The sequence below is a fragment of the Miniopterus natalensis genome, chromosome 18 (genome assembly GCF_054644295.1).
Source record: "Miniopterus natalensis isolate mMinNat1 chromosome 18, mMinNat1.hap1, whole genome shotgun sequence".
Lineage (NCBI taxonomy): Eukaryota > Metazoa > Chordata > Mammalia > Chiroptera > Miniopteridae > Miniopterus > Miniopterus natalensis.
The window spans coordinates 38,858,428-38,876,547 of NC_142098.1; the positions used below are offsets into that span (position 1 = coordinate 38,858,428).

At 52.1% G+C, this 18,120-nt stretch overlaps 2 protein-coding genes across 2 annotated transcripts; one reads left to right on the forward strand and one right to left on the reverse strand.

The window, feature by feature from the left end:
• Positions 1–1,268: 1,268 nt before the first annotated feature.
• On the reverse strand, positions 1,269–12,207 carry NOSIP (nitric oxide synthase interacting protein). The gene is made up of 9 exons (XM_016206051.2): positions 12,157–12,207; positions 4,485–4,555; positions 3,873–3,978; positions 2,697–2,778; positions 2,416–2,575; positions 2,191–2,315; positions 1,903–2,090; positions 1,694–1,802; positions 1,269–1,466 (listed from the first exon to the last, which is right to left on the reverse strand). The coding sequence occupies exons 2-9, from the start codon at positions 4,552–4,554 to the stop codon at positions 1,395–1,397; spliced, it is 912 nt and encodes a 303-aa protein (XP_016061537.1). The 5' UTR covers position 4,555; positions 12,157–12,207; the 3' UTR covers positions 1,269–1,394.
• Positions 12,208–13,263: 1,056 nt separating this feature from the next.
• On the forward strand, positions 13,264–18,025 carry PRRG2 (proline rich and Gla domain 2). The gene is made up of 6 exons (XM_016206050.2): positions 13,264–13,903; positions 14,083–14,258; positions 14,427–14,466; positions 16,533–16,668; positions 17,465–17,611; positions 17,907–18,025. The coding sequence occupies exons 1-6, from the start codon at positions 13,813–13,815 to the stop codon at positions 17,923–17,925; spliced, it is 609 nt and encodes a 202-aa protein (XP_016061536.2). The 5' UTR covers positions 13,264–13,812; the 3' UTR covers positions 17,926–18,025.
• The last annotated feature ends 95 nt before the right edge of the window (positions 18,026–18,120 follow it).

An 18,120-nucleotide genomic window follows, 5' to 3' on the forward strand; every position in this document is an offset into this window, starting at 1 on the left:
AGGGCTTTGAGCAGTGAGTTTGGGCAAGTTGTTTTCTGAGCCTCAGTGGGCTGTTCTGGGAAATGGGTGTAAGCACCCCTGTCAAGGATTCAAGGGGACTGCAGATTGACAGGTGCAGAGGGTAAGGCCTCCTTGACTGTCAGCGGTAACTGGGCCAGTTCCCAGAGACTGGGGCCCCAAGAGTGGCGTGAGGGCTGTTAGGGACCAAGGGAAGGCCCCAGAAGTGTTTGGAGGAATACTGGGTTTTCGGGCCTCCCAGGGTGCAAGGATGACCCCACCCACCTACTGAAACCTTTCCCTTCAGTCAGATGCAACATCCTGTCTTGCATGGGGGTGGGGGTAGGGGGTGTTTGACCAAATAGCGGTCACGGACACTTCCTGGTCCTTCGAGTCGCATCTGCATGTTAGATGAGAAGCCCCTTTACCAGAATGACAAGGTAGATTGTGCAAAGACCTCATGGGTTGAAAAACTCGTGTGTGTGCGCGTGCAGAGATCTACAAGGACAGGACCTAGGGAGGCAGGAATGTTAAGTCTTTGTTTTTAATCTTTGTTTGACTGTATGTTCAGTTTTCCACACTGCCCAGGGACGCTTCTGTGATTCAGTGGTTATTATTATTTAAATGTTTTTATTGACTTTAGAGAGGTAGGGAGAGGGTTAGAAAGATAGAAACATCTGCTGCCTCCTGCACGCCCCCTATTGTGGATGGAGCCTGCAACCCGGGCATGTGCCCTGACAGGAATCCAGCGGGTGACCTCTTGGTTCATGGGTGGACGCTCAACCACTGAGCAGTAACAGCAGGGCTAATTCAGTGGTTATTAAACACAAAGCTTTAAGGGCTGCACCTAGTCAAGTCCAAACTGCAGACAGGTGTACCAGGCTCACCCTCAGAGGGGGGGTTCTATTTAGCCTGTTAAAGTGGCACCCTCATATGGTGGTGGCTGGGACTTTGACCTCTGGCCACTTTTTTTTTTTTTAAATCTTTATTTCAGAGAGAGGAAGGGAGAGGGGGAGAGAGAAACATCAATGATGAGAGAGTCATTGATCGGCTGCCTCCTGCACGCCCCCGACAGGGGATCTAGCCTGCAACCAGGCATGTGCCCTGACCGGGAATCGGACCTCGGTCTCCTGGATCCTAGGTCGATGCTCAACCGCTGAGCCACGCCAGCCGGGCTCTGGCCGCTCTTAATCAATTTCAACGCTACGCACTTGCGTTCAACTCAGATTTTACTCTTAACCCGCAACCACATTAAATACTCTCAGCCCACGCCAGTCATTCCAGCAGGCCCACCGCCGCCGGAAGGCTCCTCGCCGCGGCCGGCCGGGGCTCCAGAGGCGAATGAAGGCGCTGCACCGCCTGTGGCTTCCAAACCCTTTATTCGGTCTCCTGCGCTCTCAGGCCTGCATCACAGGCCGTGACTTCTCCGCCTGCAGCTTCACTCCGGAGCCCGCGAAGCCGGTGCCACCCTGGGGAAGGGGAAAGCAGAGGTGAGGACAGGCTGTGGGCGGCAGGCGGAGGCGTCCCAGGACCCGGAGGGGAGACAGCAGGGCCTAGGGAGGGCGGAGGCGGCCTAGGGGTCTGCGGCAGGGCCGGGACTGGGGGGAGGAGGGGGGGGCTTTTGGGAGAAGGGCGGGGTCCCGGGTAGGGAGGGGTAGGGGGTGAGGGGCGGGGCATTGGGGCAGGGGCCGCTCACCCGCTGTAGCACAATTATGTCGCGGTCTGTGAGCTTCTCGCCGTTGACAGGGTCCACCATGTCCTTCCGAATCAGCTTCTCCACGCACTCAAGGGTGACCACGGCCCCACTGCGTGAGGGGAAGGGTGGGGACACCGATCAGAGGCGCCGCCCCAGGGGGAGGGCCCCCCCCAGCCCGGGGACCGCGAGGCCCCCCACAGGTGACTCACGAGGGCCGCAGCACGGCGCAGGGCGTGGCGTTGCTCAGGCTGTCCCGGGTCACGGCGCACACGTAGCGCTCACTGCGTGTGATGAGCCCCACGCGGTCCACCGAGCCGTCCAGAAGCGTGAACCGCACGGGTGTCAGGTCGGACATGCGCAGAGGCTTCCCAGACATGGGGCAGGTCACGGTGCGGGACTGTGGGAGGGAGAGGCAGGGCTGGGCCAGGTGCGGGGAGGACGGTGCCCTCGGGACAGCCACAGCGGGCGCAGCGGGGCGCGCTGGCCGGGGGGCTCACTGGCTTCTCCAGCTTGGTGGCTTTGGCCTCGGGGGTCAGGGACGGGATCCAGAAGCTGGGCAGCATTTTCTCCTTGTCGTTGTCCTTGCCCGCGGGGCCGGTGCTGGGACCGGGCTGGGCATCATCTACAAGGACAAACGGGAAAAGGCGTGGGGCTCCAAAGCCGCACTAGGTTAAGCACCTGGCCCTAGGGGCCCCGCACCCATGCCGGCCGGCTGCCCTCACCTGGGCCGGTCCCAGAAGCGGTCTTGGGCGTGAAGGGGTTGAGGGGCCGGCTCACGATGGCTGCCTCCTTCTCCAGGAAGCCCCGTACCTGGTCCTGCGCCGCCGCCCGCTGCAGCTCTTTCTGCTCCTCCCGCCGGGCGCCCCGCTGCTTCTCGTAGGCCTGCGGGCAGCCGGGGATGGGGGGGGCAGTGAGTGAGGCAAAGGCCCGGTGGGGCTCTGCTGGTGAGCTCGGCGTCAAAACCACCAACACACCCTGTGCGCCCTTCTCCCACCCTCATCACCTTCATCAGCCGGGCGATCTCCTTCTTCTGGTGCAGAATGTACTCCAGGATGGCCTCGCGCTCATACAGGTAGCCATCTGGGCTGCAGAGAGAGGCAGGGATGGGAAAACAGGCCTGGCCAGGCCCTCAGCACACGCTGAACACTGGCTCCCTGCCTGAGGCACCCACTGGTGGCTCACAGGCAGCGGCTCACCCAGCTGCTTGAGGGGACCACGCTGTTTTAACCCTCCCTGCTCCGTTATCCACTATGACACGTAGAGACAAACTTGTGCAGAGAAGGGTTACTCAGCAGGCCTGAGTTGGCCAAATCCTGCATCTTCCATATGACTGGCCCTCCATGAGCTTATGGGAGGGAACCTCTAAGCCCCGGGGTGTCCTACCTGAAAGGGTGTCTTTGTTCACCTGAGGGCTTGGGCCACATGGTATCAACTTGACCTCTGGAGGGGCTGGAGACTAAGGTCAGCCACATGGTGGTCAGCCATGTCTGTGTGACCAACCTCCAATAAAAACCCTGGGCACTGAGGCTCAGATGAGCGTCCCCGGTGGGCGATATTCCGTGTGAGCTGCCACACAGCGTTGCTGGGAATTAAGTGCTGTTCCTGGCAACCCCACTGGGAGAGAGAGAACCCGCAGTTGGTGCCTGGTCTCTCCTGGACTCTGTCCCACGTGTCTTTTCCCACTGCTGATTCTAATCTGTATCCTTCCCCTCTAACAGACTGTCACTGTGAGTGTAACAGCTTTGCTGAGTTCTGTGAGGCCTTCTAGGGACTCAGTGAACCTGAAGGTGGCTGTGGGGACCCTGAACCAGTCTGCTCTCATCACTCTCTATAAAATAGACCTGCAACCAACTGCGCAGTCAGTCCCTGGACTAAGTACCTTATACTTGTGCTCTCGCAGGAGCCTTTGCTGGGTCATAGAGGCAGATAACGGCAGGTAACGGAAAGTGCTCCACCCGTGAGCTGTTGTTATGGGCCAGGCAATGTTCCAAGAGCCCTCCCTCTGTTACAAACGTATTCTTTTCCACCCCCCCCCCATGAAACACACTAGGATCACCCATCTCTCAGAAGAGGATCCAGAATCTGAGATGTCCATGGCTTCCCCATGGGTGGCTAGACCCACTCCTTCATACCCCTCCCTGTGGTTCCCTGGCCCTCGCCACTCATGTTCCCAGCTCACGTGACAACGGGGTCATGGCAGGGCTGCAGAGAGAGGCAGCAGCAGTCAAAGTCCTTGACAGCATCCCGGCTCAGTCGAATGTTCTGGGTCCCGTAGCCTGAGGCCGCTGGGGACACAGACAAGAAAACAGATGGAGGGAGAGGAGACGTGCCTCTCCCCATGTTCTGAGAGAGAGGCAGAGAGAACTCGGAGGTGAACGTGGAGGTGAGGGGACTCAGAAACAAGCAGTCAAGAGGGCTGTGTATGTGTGTTTCTGTGTTGGGGCAAGGGCTGCACAAACCCCAGAGGGTAAGCAACAGACTCCCCTCAGCCCTCTGGGTCTGTGACCAAGCTCAAGAGCCTGAACGTCTCTGGGCTCCATTTCTTCCTTGGGAATATTGCTATGGCAACAGTGACCCCTCCCAGAGGATTAGATGGGTTCAGAGGTACTTTATGCAGTGCCCAACGCGCGGGGGGAGCATTGGGGGACAGGTTGCTGGGTCATGTGGGCTGTCACTTATGTGGTCAGGACCATCCATTGGAGAAGAGAGACACACGCAGAAAGCACAATCAGAGGTGCCCAGTGAGATGGTGACTTCGAGGTGTATTTGTCCCGCCCCCCCAACTCAGTACCGGTGTCCTTTTTCTTCTCATGGTAGGTGTAGACGGCACCGGCCGTGCAGTTCTTGCCATGCCGAGTCATCCTGCGGGAAGGAGGAACAGTTGGAGGGCTGTGGTGGCCAGAGGGAGCCCGCACAGGGAGGACGGGACCCCCATGGCCCTCAGAGCTGATTTGTGCCCCAGATGGGAAAGCTGGTGGTGGGGCTGGGGAGGACAGTTTTACACACCTTACATGCTTAAGAAATTCCTGTACCTTCCAAAAAAGAAACGTCGCTTTGCTTTGAAAACGACCTGGAGTTTGTATGCAGAAGTGGGTGTGGGCAGGGGTGTGCTTTGTGCGTTAGTGTGAGGTGATGGGAGGAGTTACCTGAAATCTGATGGAAAGTTCTATTTATTTATTTTTAAATGTTGTTATTGATTTTAGAGAGAGAGGAAGGAAAAGGGAGAGAGAGAAACATCTATGTGAGAAACATCGGTCGGCTGCCTCCTGCACACACCCTGCTGGGGATGAAGCCCAAAACCCGGGCATGTACCCTGACTGGGAATAGAACCGGTGACCTTTCGGTCCTGGGATGCTGCTCAACCAACTGAGCCACTCTGGCCAAGCTGATGGACAGTTCTAGCACCAACTGTGGATGGATGTGGCTCTGTACACGTGGGGTCCTGAGGCGCCCAGTTGATGTTCAGGGGGTGTGTGCACATGCGCTCCGTCTGCCTACATGCTCATTGCAACTGAGGGCAAGTTTCTGGGTTCGCTTTCTCATGGATGAACTCACAGGTAAGCCAAGGTGAAATCTGCTTTGCGCTCAAATTGATCCCCAGTGTATCAATCGCACTGGAGTAAATTCTGAGGTTTCAAAACAAGTATCAGAGTAGAACTGACTGTACAAGAAACTGGCAAGTCAACATTAAAAAGCCAGCTACCCAACAGGAAACTGAGCAAAGGATACGAAGAAGCAACAGACGGAAGCAGGTCAGGGACCAACAAGTGTATGGAGAGGTGCTCAGACTCTCCTCGGATGAGGGCTACAGTGAGATACCAGTTTACATCTGTCACAAGGCTGGCGGGCAAAGCTCTGAAAGCTGGGTGAGACCAAGGCGGTGGGGATGGGTTGGTCCCCTGCGGTGACACCTGGGGAAGAGAGGACAGGGCCAGCCATCCCCTAACAGGCTGTCGGTACTTCAGCAAAGGGAGTGTAGGCACTTCACCAGGGGGGGTGTGCCCCAAAGACATTCTCAGAGACGCCCAGCAGGGAGCAATTCCACAGCGGTGTCATTTACACCGAAGGGGAGTCAAGGGCAACTGAATGTCCTCCCTCCCTGGGAGAATGGATAGTAATTACCCATCATGGAGACTACCAAGCCCTGAGATGCAACTGACTAGGCATACACAAAGCATCATGTGTAGATCTTAAAAACACAATGCTGGGTGGAAAAAGTGAGAAATTAAAGATCACTAACAGCCTACATGTGCGCAAATGATACATTTTAAAGACCACCTACAAACAAAAGAATCACACATATTAGAATGGTTGCCCATGTAGGGGAGGAGGCCGACTAGGGGGTAAGTAAGAATAAATAAATGAAACAAGGGGTTATATGATCAGTGTACCGGAGGATTAAGCAATATGACCTGCCTGGGCTTGAGTCCAAGGTTGCCCCCCCCCACAATGTGACTCTAGACTGGTGATCTTTTTCTAAGTCTCAGTTTCCTTTGGTAAAAAATGGGGATATCCAGGGGATCTAGCTGATGGGACTGGACTGCTGTGAGGATTAAATGAGGTCATGCTCAGAGCTTGGTACACAGTGGGTGTTCAGGAAATATTCTCTGGCTCTCAGGCTTCAAGGATGATGCAGAGGCGGGCGTGGGGTGGAATGCAGGTGGGGGGGGCGACATAACCAAGGGCTCCCAAATGTAAAGGGCAACTTCGTCTTTATTTCCCCCGTCTGGTTACTTTCAGAAACTTGCTTTTCACTTTCAAGAGGAAACAAACCTCTCTCTGAGCTATGGATCTCGCTCGCCCCCTACTGGTGGCTTCTTCCCAGAAGCCAATTTTTGTTTTTAGGTTTATTTATACAGAACAGATGCACAGACCTTAAGGATGCAGTTCTATTTTAACAAACGTATGCACCCTTGTAGCCACCCCCCAATGGAGATACAGAGGACTGCTACCCCCAAGAAGTGTCCACTGTGCTGCTTGCAGAAGCTAACCTTGGTAAAACACCCCTAAACCCACAGCCCCCTCTTCCAACTTCCTCTCACCCCCAAGCTTTTGAGCAGGTGTCCAGCACCTGCTGCCTGCCCTCCTCACCTGCCACCCGCTCCTCCGCCCTGGCCCCCTGGCTTCCGCCCAGCCCCCCCAACTACCACTCATGAAGGTCGAGTTCACCTCCCCATGGACAAATTCCCCACTCTATTCTTAGTTGTCAACTGCCTTGACCCTCTTTGGTATTTGGCACTGAGCTGCTTGTCTTGTGGCCAAGAACAGGGTATTTCTATGTCTTTGGCTTCACGGACCGGGACATTTTCCTCTCTAAGAGAGAGGGGAACAGCTAGAGAGAGTTGTTTTTTGTGTTTTTTTTTTTACCTTGCCAGGAAATAATGGGAATAATCAAAGGAATGCTGCTTGATCCCTGACCACATGCCAACTCTCCGTGCCCGTCTCACCAATCGTCCAACCTCACGCACCCTCTGGTCTGTCCCATCACCATCCTCACTTTGCAGATGGGCAAACTGAGGCTTAGAAGGGAAGCCTTTTGCCTAGGGTACTGGTTCTCAAGGGTCCCTAAGATACTTCCAGGGGGTCCACAGGACTATTTCCATGACTCTAAAATGAATTAGCCTTGTTCCTCTTGTTCTGCAATGAGTGCGTGTGATGTGTGAGGACGTCACCACTCTGAAGGTGAACTGAATGTGCGCTGTGCACCCCTGGGTTTCTAAAATGTCTGTTATGTTATGACGAAAATGACAGAAACTGGGCACAAAAGCCATATACTGTCTATTCTTTTTATATGAAATGTCCAGGTGAGGCAAATCCATAGAGACAGGAAGCAGATTGGTGGCTAGCCCAGGCTGGGAATGGGGAGTGAGTACCGAGGGGTGTGGGGTTTATTTCTGGGGTGATGAAAATGTTCTGGAATCAGAAAGTGGTGGTGGCACAAATAGTGAATGTACTAAAAACCACTGAACACTGAATAGTACACTTAATATTGTGTTATGTGAATTATATAATAAAAATTTTTATGTCTGTTTTAACTTTTGATAGGGCAAGTCTTTTTTTTTTTTTTTTAATCCTCACCAGGGGATATGTTTTTATTAACTTGAGAGAGAGAGGAAGGGAGGGAAGAGGGAGAGGGGGAGAGCAAGAGTGAGCGACAGAGAGAGACACATCCATCAGTTGCCTCCTGTCCATGCCCCAACTGGGGATCGAACCTGCAACCTGGGTCTGCCCTGACTGGGAATCAAACCTGCAGCCTTTTGGTATATGGGTCTATGCTCCAACCAGCTGAGCCACCCGGCTGGGGCTCTTTTTTTATTTAATGAATTTTTTTCATTTATTGATTTTAGAGAGAGGGAGACAGAGAGAGAAACACTGACTTGTTCCACCTATGCGTTCATTGGTTGATTCTTGGATTGAACCGCAACCTTGGTGTATGGGACAGACTCTCTAACCAACTGAGCTACCCTGCCAGGGCCCTGATAGGACAAGTCTTAATAGAGCTCACACTAACAAAGGCTCGTTGGAGTCCTCAATGATTTTTAAGATCCTGAGACCAAAGAGTTTGAGAACCACTGGCTAAGGGTTGAAGGGCTGGCAGGCAGCAGTGCCAGGATTTTGAAACTCGGGAATCTGAGCTTTCAGCCACAGGCTACACTGTCTCCTCAGTGAGGCAAGTTTCAAAACAGAAAACAGAGCTAGTGCATTGCTGTCACTAGTGTTTTGAAAAGGACACATCAAAGCAATACCAGCTATTCTTTATCATCATTCCCACTTCACAGGAAGGAGACAGACTCATAGAATCAACCACCAGCTGGGAAGTGGCAGATCAGGGACTCTAACCTAGGCAGCCAGACTCTGGAGCTGCTCTTTCAACCGTGTGACAATTCTCAGTCCTCCCAGGGAGGACACAATCTGAAAATTCCTGTTTTTGTACAAAGTCTTCAAAATCAAGAGCATACTTTATCCATTCAACACATCTCCATTAAGACACTAAGTTTCATTGCAGATACTTGTGCTTATTTAGGTTTCATAAACTGTACTGGTGCAAACATATATTCATGTACCCCAGATGTTCCAAATACACTCAGAAGCTTTCCAATAACTGAATTAGGTATTGGTGCTTAAATTTACATAAAATAAAATAATTTAAAAAGTCGGTCCTCCTCTGGCAGGTGTGGCTCTGTTGGTTGCAGTGTCATCCCATACACCGAAAGGTTGTGAGTTCGGTTCCCGGTCAGGGCACCTGCCTAGGTTATGAGTTCAGCGCCCAGCTGAGGCGCATACGAGAGGCAACCAATCGCTGTTTCTCTCACACATCAATGTTTCTCTCTCTCACTTCCCCTCTCTAAACTCAATAACACATCCTGGGGTGAGGGTTAAAAAAAATTTCAAAGTCGGTCCCTCAGTGGCAACAGCCACTTAGCAAAGCGCACCACGGCCTCTGGAGACGAGCTACTGTATCGGAGAGCGGACAGCACGGTGCCAACAGGGGGCTTTTAACAACATGACCACAGTGCCATCAGCACGTTAATAACGCCTTACCATCACCCTCCTTGACTGTCTCCCAACCGTTTTGTTGTTGTGTGAATCCTGAACCAGAGGTTCTTAACCTCTTGGCAGGGTCAGCGATTCCTTTGAGACCCTAAAGGTGTGCAAGCCTCTCTCCCGGGAAGGCCATCCCAGACGGCAGAGGCCTCTGTGGTAAAGGAACCCAGAGGGCTAATTACACTGAAGGAAATCACAGACAGAAGCAGGACATGTTGAAAGCGGGAAGGAGAGAATTCCCTAAGAGCAAATGCAAGCCTGAGATTTTCTATTAATAACGGCTGACAGTTATTTAAGAGGTTTGGTGAAACTGGCCCCGCTCTAAGCATTTACATATTATCGCCACCGAATTCCGAAACAGCCCAAACGGTTGCTACAAGCAAGGAAACAGGCACAGAGATGGTGCCCAAGGTCGCTCAGCTGGGTCTGACCCAGGTATCCAGGTCTGGCCTTGGCTATCACCCTGCCACCTGGCGGAGGCAGCCTCAGGTACCATGCTGGACTCTCAGTGTGAACAGGACTGCTAGTGTGTGCCTGGTCCTTCCCCTGGAAATCCTGTCCCCTTCCTCCTCCCAGGCTCCACAGAAAAATCACCTCTCTGGGAAGCCTGACTCTCCAGGCTAAGTTAGGTGTTGCTTGAGTTCTGATAATGCCCTGAGTTACCTCCATCATAGCCACCACCATATAACCTTAACTACTTGGCCCTATCTCCAAATAATTATGCTGGGGGTCGGGCTTCAACACATGATTTGGGGGAAGAGGAAACATTAAATCCATAAATACCAACTGAAGCCCCCCCCCCACCAAACTCACCATCCCCAAAGTGGGACAAGTTATGCAACATGAACCTACCAGCTCTGAAATACTCATGTCAAAATGGCAGAACCTAAATTTAATCAAGACTTTGTTTTTATTTCTAAATGTTTTTATTGATTTTTAGAGAGGAAGGGAGAGGGATAGAGAAATAGAAACATCGATGAGAGAGAAACATCCATTGGCTGCCTCCTGCACGCCCCCTGCTGGAGTTTGAACCTGCAATTTGGGCATATGCCCTGATGGGGACTTCTTGGTTCCTAGGTTGACGCTCAACCATTGAGCAACACCAGCTGGGCTAATCAAGCCTTTAGATTTAACTTCCCGATTCTAGGAAGTCAATGGATATAGCAGGCATTGTTGACCAAAAAGAGTGAGATAGGGCCAGCTCAGATGGTTGAGCATCGTCTTGTGCACTAAAAGGTTGCTGGTTCCATTCCTGGTCAGAGCACATCCCTAGTCTGGGCATGTACAGAAGGCAATCAATCGATGTTTCTCTCTAACGTCAATATTTCTCTCTCTCTCCCTTCCTCTCTCTAAGCATATCCTCGAGTGAAAATAAAAAAAATAAATAAAAAAGAGGCAGATAGGAAAGATTTTCAACTCTGGGGCCATATGGCCCCTGTCACAACTACTCAGCTCTGCCCTTGTATGGCAAAAGCAGCCATGGACACTATGTAAATGATTGGGCAAGGCTGTGTTCCAATAAAACTTTATTTATGCACACTGACATCTGAATCACACACAACTGTCACAGGTCACAAAATATTAGTCTTCTTTTGATATTTTCCAGTTAGTTAAAATGTTAAGACCATTCTTAGGCTGTATAAAAACAGGTGGTGGTTGCAAATCATCTATCTGATAAAAGACAATTGTATCTAGAATATATTAAAACATTACAACTCAGTAATAAAAAGACAACCCAATTCAAAAATAAGCAAAGGACTGGAATAGACATTTCTCCAGAGAAGATATACAAATGGTCAAGGAGCACCTGAGAAAATGCTCCTCATCATTAACCTTTGAAAAAATGCAATCAAAACCACAATAAGATACCAGTTCCTACTGATTTACAATGACTAAAATAAAAAAGTCGGATTCATAACAAGTGTGGAGAAACTGGAACCCTCACACACGGAGGGTGGGAACGTAAAATGGAGTAGCCACTCTGGAAAAGCCCGGCAGTTTCTCAAAACGTTTAAACATAGGGTTACCATTTCATTCAGCAATTCCACTCACAATGGAAATGAAAACATGTCCACAACAAACACTTGTACGCAAATGTTCATAGCAGCATTATTCCTAATAGCCCCAAAGTGGAAACAACCCAAATGTCCATCGATTGATAAGTGGATAAACAAAATATGGTATATCTCATACAAAATCTCTTTTTATTATTCAGCCATAAAAAGAAAGAAGTACTGACACACACTATAAAATGGATAAGCCTTGAAAACATTATGCTAAGTGAAAGAAGCCAGACAGAAAAAATGATTCCACTTATGTGAAATGTCCAGATTAGGTCAGTCCACAGGGATACAAAGTAGATTTGTGGCTGCCTGGGGCTGGGGGCCGGGTGTAAAATGGGGAGTGGCAGCTAAGGAATGGGGGCTGGGTTTCTTTAGGAGTGATGAAAATGTTCTAAACCTGACAATGGTGATGGCCGCACAACTCTGCGAATATACCGAAAACCACTGAATTGTAATGGGTGAACTATATGTTAGGTGAATTATATTCCAATAAAGCCGAATTTTTTTAATTTTTATTTTTGGAAAAGAAAAAAAAAAGGAGGCCAGCAGGATTTGGGGTTGGCCTGCAGACCCCTGGCATAGAGTAAGTGAAATGAGGTGACAAGGAAGCAAAACGACAAATCCAGACGGTGGGATGATCAATAGAAAAGCTGACCCGGTTTCTTCAATGAATCAATTACACCAAGAAAAAACAAACCAGAGTGGAGTGAAGAGATTCCTCTAATCTAGGAGGAACTAAGACACTGAGAGACGATGGTATTATCGCAAGTCTGTCCCTGTCTCCGTCAGGACCCAGGACTCTAGCCCGCGGGTAGACGATCCCAGAAACACCACCCGCCACCGCCTGGAACTCACCTCACTAACGACTCCTTCTTCCTCCGCTGCTTCTTCAGCCGCGCTCCTACCCCGGAAAGGAGCGCTGTTTTCCCTCTTAGCTCCGCCCACTTCCGCGCAGCGAAGGAAACCGGAAGCAGAGCTACCCCGAGTTGCCGAGGTACCTGGTCTGGTTTGGTAAGTCCTCCCTTCTTCTCTTCCTCCCACCGGAAACGTGAGTGACAGATCAAAGGTTCCGGTTAGGGAAGCTGGCGTGAGAAAGGGGCACGCTTAGTATCTACTAGGTACTTCCCGGGGCAGGTGATTTCCTGCTTGTACCCAAAGCTTTGCGTCTCTCCAAGCCCGAGTTTAAGGGGTAATCAGATCACTTCCCCCAGAGATTGGGAGCCCACTTCCTCAAATAGATCACCCCCTTTTCTTGTTTTAAGTGAAGAGACAATTGAGAGGGGACAACTCCTCTGTGCCCATTTTATAAATGGAGCAATGGAGAAATCGCAAGGCAAAGCCATTCAAGTCACCCCAGGAAACAGGAATTTAATACGGCATACCCACCCATCCCTAGGAATCAAGGCGTACAGTTCCTGCCACTTTCTAGATATGTAGCTAGCTAGATATTGGAGACCTGGACATTTATTTCCCTACCTCGCTGGGCGAGCTTCCGTTAGGGAAAAGGGAGGAGGGGAGGAGGCGCCTATCCAGTTCCCTAAGTGCCCCACGGTGTCATAGTTCCTAACCTCCCTATGGGGTCCTGGACCTTAGGCCCTTCATCATAAGGTCCCTTTAAATATTTTGTCCCTTACCTGAGTCCCGCCCAGGGCAGGTAGTCGCAAACCCCGCCCCTCTGCCTGAAACCGAGACGGAGGATTACCGGGAGCCGAGATCGGGAAACTCCTCCTTTTTCTTCCCTCCCCTCTCTCCTGCCCCCCTTCACAGCTGGCCACAGCTGGCCTAGGAGGCCCCGATTAAGGAGGAGGGGACAGTGCTCACAAGTCTGGGCAGGTAAGTGAATGTTCCTGGAGGCAGAGCCTGGCTTGGGGACCTTGACATCCTGGCTCCCTGCTCCTCTGGGTCCCAGAAATTCAGGACCCCCAAGCCCAGGAGTCCAGGGCCCCTGCCCCCTCCTCTCCCTGGACCCAAGAATTTAGGACCCTGTTCTTGCCTCTCCTGTAATCTTTGATCTCTGTTGCTGGATGTGGCAATGCGCATAGAGAGACAGAGGGCTACATGTGGAAATAAGCAGGAAGGAAGGAATCCTGATCAATGGACATGTTTATGAGCACCTACCATGTGTGTCAAAACTGTGCTGGGGGCTGCAAACACAGAGAGGGAAAAGATAAGCTTCATGCTCAAGTCTCTGGAGGTACACTGCCTTTGCTCAAATCCTGCTTCTGAATCTTGCAAACCATATACCTTGGGCAAGTTCTTTGACCTCTCTGTGCCTCAGTTTCCTCATCTATAAAATGGGAATAACAATAGCACTGTTGTGAAAATGAAACTGAGTTGATATAGGCAAAGTACCTTGAACAGTATATGACCCAGACTACAGGCTATGGCAGTCTCTGCAATTATTATAACGCCACGGACCACAGAGTCCAGGCATGGAGACCTTGTTTCGTTCCTTAGGGGCTGAGGCAGTTGTCATCTATACCACACTTCATTCCAGGTGGCCCACAAAATATGAGGGGCGGGGGCCACCCGTCTCTGCTGCTGCTGTACCTGGGATTGACCACCTGCCTGGACACCTCACCCAGTGGGGAGCAAGACCAAGGTGAGTATTTAGGACAAGAGCTGGTGTCCAGGATCTGACATCCACCTTCCCTGAGCCTGGAACCCTTACCTCTAGTCCCCCGCTATCCTAGGGCCGCATAGCTCTTTTTCCCCTTAGGTTCAGGTTCCTCCATGTCTTGAGTCTTCCATTTTTCTGTCCCTCATGTTCTTTGGGCCCAGAAGTCTTCTTGGACTCCCCAGAGGCTCAGAGCTTCCTGGGCAGCCACAAACGAATTCGTCGAGCCAATCACTGGGACCTGGAGCTGTTCACGCCAGGGAACCTGGAGCGGGAGTGTTATGAGGAGAAGTGTTCCTGGGAAGAGGCACGGGAGTACTTTGAGGACAATATTCTGACGGTGAGAGCCTGGGGGCCCTGGAGTCCCTGTCTTCTCCAGGCCCTCGGGGGTCGTGGTCCTCAACTCCCTCTACCCTCTGGTCTCCGAAATCTGGGTGGCTGGTTTGGGCACGTAGAATCTCCCAGTTGACAGCTGTCTTTCAACCTTCTCTCTTCTCACCCCTTCAAGGAGCGCTTTTGGGAGACGTATATCTACAATGGCAAAGCAGGTGAGTGGGAGGCCCAGTCCTCTTGTTTTGTGCAGCTAAGGCAGCCCCTTCCCATGGGGGCTGAACCAACACTCCCAACCCAAATTCTGTGACCCCTGAGTTCCTGGAGGTGGTTGTTAAAAGTATCCTCTAGTTTGAGACCAGAGCTGGGGCCTGAGGAACCCACCACACCTCATTCCAAGAGGTGCCACGTTCCCAGAAAGCTGTAAGTGCAGGTTACAGCCTGGGGCTGGCCCACCTGAGCCCCTCTCTGGAGGCCAGAGCCCCAACCGTTCTGCAGCTTGATTGCTAGGGGGGCTGTTCCCTAGCAACAGGGCCTGGTCGGGCCAGGCCACGGAAGCCTGTGCATCCTCACCTGACCAGTTCGCCCAGCCCACCCTCAAACCCTCCTCTGAGTTCTGAGGCCCTGTCATGGCTGCAGCCTGGCTGCTAAGGGGGGAGGGGCTGCTCCTAGCAACAAGGCCCGGCCAGTCCGGACCAAGGAAGCCCGCAGCACTCACTACCTGTCTGGCGTCCCCTCCCCCACAGCCCCATCTCAGTCTCCGCCTGGTTGCTAAGGAGGCCTTCTCCCTAGCAACCACACCTAGCTAGGCTCAGGACCCTAGGCCTCCTGCCCACCAGAGGACCCCCTCCAGGCACCAGACGCCCCACCCCCTTATGGCCTGGTTGCTAGGGGTGGATGTACCATAGCAACAGGCCCTAGGTCTGGGCTGGAGTCCTCACATTGGAGCCCGGTTGCTAGGGGAGGTAACTGCGTTGCTATAGGCCTATGGATGCCTGGCTACTCCTGGAATCCACCTGAAACATGTCAGAGGGCCTGCCTTCTCAGTCAGTGCAGCGTTTTGCTAAAAGTGCTAAAAGCCTGGGGTTTACTGTTTGGGGAAAGTCCCCCCATCCAGTGCCAAAGTTGGTCTCCAGCAGCAAGACCTAGCAAGGCCTCATGAAGCTGGCGTCCTCCCTGCAACCCCCCCTCCTTTTCTTCAGACATGAAGCCTTGGATTGCTAAAGGGGCTGCACCTTAGGAAAGGGGCCACGCGAGTTCTAGACACCCAGCAATCTGTTACTGGAGGGAGGTCCCTAAATTCCTCCATTTATAAATGAATTTTTTCTAGCTTTCTGGTAAATTCCAAAGCCTTCCTGTGGGTTCTGCTCTTCCTCCAGAGTTGAGACATTGCCCCTCAGTAGCCTGGTTGGTAAAAGGAGCTGCATTCCAGAGGAGTCAGGGTTGCCAGTTAAAATACAGGAACCACCCTCCACCCTCTTCCTGAGTTAAATTTCAAATACTCACGAATAATTTTTTTAGTGTAAGTATGTCCCATTGAATATATGGTATATATCTATATTTAAAAATTATCCATTGTGTATCTAAAGTTCTGTGGGGTGTCCTATATTATTATTTGTTAAATCTGGCAGTGTGCAGTAGGGGGACCTTGAGAGTTGGCTACCTGACCTCCCTACCCTACCTGTAGTGTGTCACCTGCAATCTTAGCAGGTGGATTGCTTAAGACAGTCTTGAAACACCCCATGTCCAGGGAGGGGCCTCTATGGTCATGGAGCTAACAACTGCCATATTTTCTAGTACCAGATGAAGTTATCATAGGCCTTTTTTTAAAAAAAAAGTTTTTTATTGATTTCAGAGAGAAGAAGGGAGAGAGAGAGAGAGAGAGAGAGAAACATCAGTGATGAGAGAGTCATTGATCAGTTGCCTCCTGCATGCCCTACTGAGGAATGAGCCTGCAACCTGGCCATGTACCCTGACCAGGAATTGAACTGTGACCTCCTGGTACATAGTTCGACACTCAGGCTGTCATAGGCCTTTTATGCATGTAATCTCATTGAATTTTTGCAACCTGTCAGAGAGAGGTTATGGTCCTATTTTACAAAGCAGAAAGTGGAAGCTCAGAGAAATGAGGGAGGTGAGTTGCCTCAGCTCACACAGCTAGGAAGTGGTCCCAGCTCTGCCTTGCTTCTTGGCCAGTGTTGCTCTCTCAGGGCAAAGGCATTTGGATGTTGGGGTGGGTGGCAACCCCTGAGGCAGTGGCTCCCTCCCTCTCCCTCCTCCACAGGGCGTGGACGAGTGGATGTAGCAGGCCTGGTTGTGGGACTGACATCTGGCATCCTGCTCATTGTGCTGGCTGGCCTGGGAGCCTTTTGGTATCTACACTGGCGACGAGGCCGAGGCCAGCGACCCAGTCCTCAAGAGTAAGGGGGCTTCGGGAGGAGGGGCTAGGGGGCTGGAGAGAAGGGTGACTGGGGCAGGGAGGAAGGTCCAACCCAAGGAGATGGGCCAAGGATTGGGGGCAGGTGGGTGCTGATGAAAGATCTGAGGAGGCAGTCATGTGGAGAGTGAGTCTGTGAGATTGTGTCTAGTTGTGGCATGTCTATCTGACTATATCCTCAGTACCTGACGCACAGTAGGAGCTTAATCAGTGTTTGCTGCCTGTCTTTGCAGTACCAGTTTTCTGTGTGATTATCACTGTGATTATTGTATCTGGTGATGCTGCAGCCTGTGGGCTATGGGTGTCTGTGGTATGTCAGGTTCCATGGTACAGGTTGTAGCAAATGTTTGTGTGTGCCTGAACGAGTTATCTAGGCGTGTCTTTCTCAGGGGCAGGGTCCCAAAAGGTGCCTGAGCGTTAGTCTTGGTAGTGGGTATGGGGGTTCATAAGTATAATTTATTATAAATGGGTATCTCTGTGTTGTGTCTGTTTCTGTGTGTGTCCATGGAGCTGCCTTTTTCTCCATTTCTCTGCCTGTATCTGGAGTACCTGTGTGTCTGTGAATGAGTCTCTTTCAGCAGTTGTTGATTTCTGGGTCTGCCTGTCATCTTGCGGTGCTTTTCTGCATGCCAGATTGAAGGTGACCCTCTTTCTCCTTGGTTCACCTACCTTCCACCTGTTCCCCTACCATCCTCAGAGTCTCTGTGCCCCTAAGTCCTCCCTCCTGCTCCCAAGTCGTTCTGTAGGTTTCCCCTGTTAACTGCACCTTCTGTCCCCAGGGCCGAGCTCATCAGCCCTCTGAGTCCCCTGAGCTCTTCGGGCCTGCCTACGCCCCTGCCGCCATCCCAACCCCCAGGCCTCCCCACCTATGAACAGGCTTTGGCGGCTTCTGGGGTGCACGACGCACCTCCGCCCCCCTACACCAGGTGCGGGACTGGCTTCTGTCCGGGGGCGGGGCGCAGAGGGGCGGGCACTGCTGGAGGAGGGGCGTGGGCTCAGGGGCGGGACTTGGAGTTTTGAGTTTATTATTCCGGGCGAGGTTTGAGCGCGGGGGGCGTGGCCCAACCTTGTGAGTGTGGAGCTTTAGAGGAGGGTGGGTCTTGTGCCCAGAGGGTCTGGGATTGGTTGAGACGCCCAGGGCGGGTCCGAATGGTCTTGGTTGGGGGGGGGGAGGAAAAACAGCCTTGTCTTTGACTCCCCACTGTGCCCCTCCCCACGCAGCCTCCGGAGACCTCGCTGAAGAGCTTCTTCGGAGCCGGGGTTCCCCTAACCGTGCCCCAGATTCACACCGGATTCCGGAAGCCCCCAAACCTCTTAAACTGCGGAGATGAGCCTGGGGGGTGGGGTGGGAGTAGGGGTCGTTCGGCTCGAGGCCTACCCTGGCACACGTGTTTCCGCCGTGTACGGCTACACGCATGTCCCGGCAAAAGTGTTC

Excerpts from the sequence above, each read along its gene's own strand:
- PRRG2 (XM_016206050.2), top strand. The coding sequence starts at position 13,813 with ATGAGGGGCGGGGGCCACCCGTCTCTGCTGCTGCTGTACCTGGGATTG. Across the intron at positions 14,467-16,532 it reads TATCTACAATGGCAAAGCAG|GGCGTGGACGAGTGGATGTA; the intron begins GTGAGTGGGAGG and ends CCTCCTCCACAG. Across the intron at positions 16,669-17,464 it reads CAGCGACCCAGTCCTCAAGA|GGCCGAGCTCATCAGCCCTC; the intron begins GTAAGGGGGCTT and ends TTCTGTCCCCAG.
- NOSIP (XM_016206051.2), bottom strand. The coding sequence starts at position 4,554 with ATGACTCGGCATGGCAAGAACTGCACGGCCGGTGCCGTCTACACCTAC. Across the intron at positions 2,576-2,696 it reads AGATCGCCCGGCTGATGAAG|GCCTACGAGAAGCAGCGGGG; the intron begins GTGATGAGGGTG and ends GGCTGCCCGCAG. Across the intron at positions 1,467-1,693 it reads ACATAATTGTGCTACAGCGG|GGTGGCACCGGCTTCGCGGG; the intron begins GTGAGCGGCCCC and ends CCCCTTCCCCAG.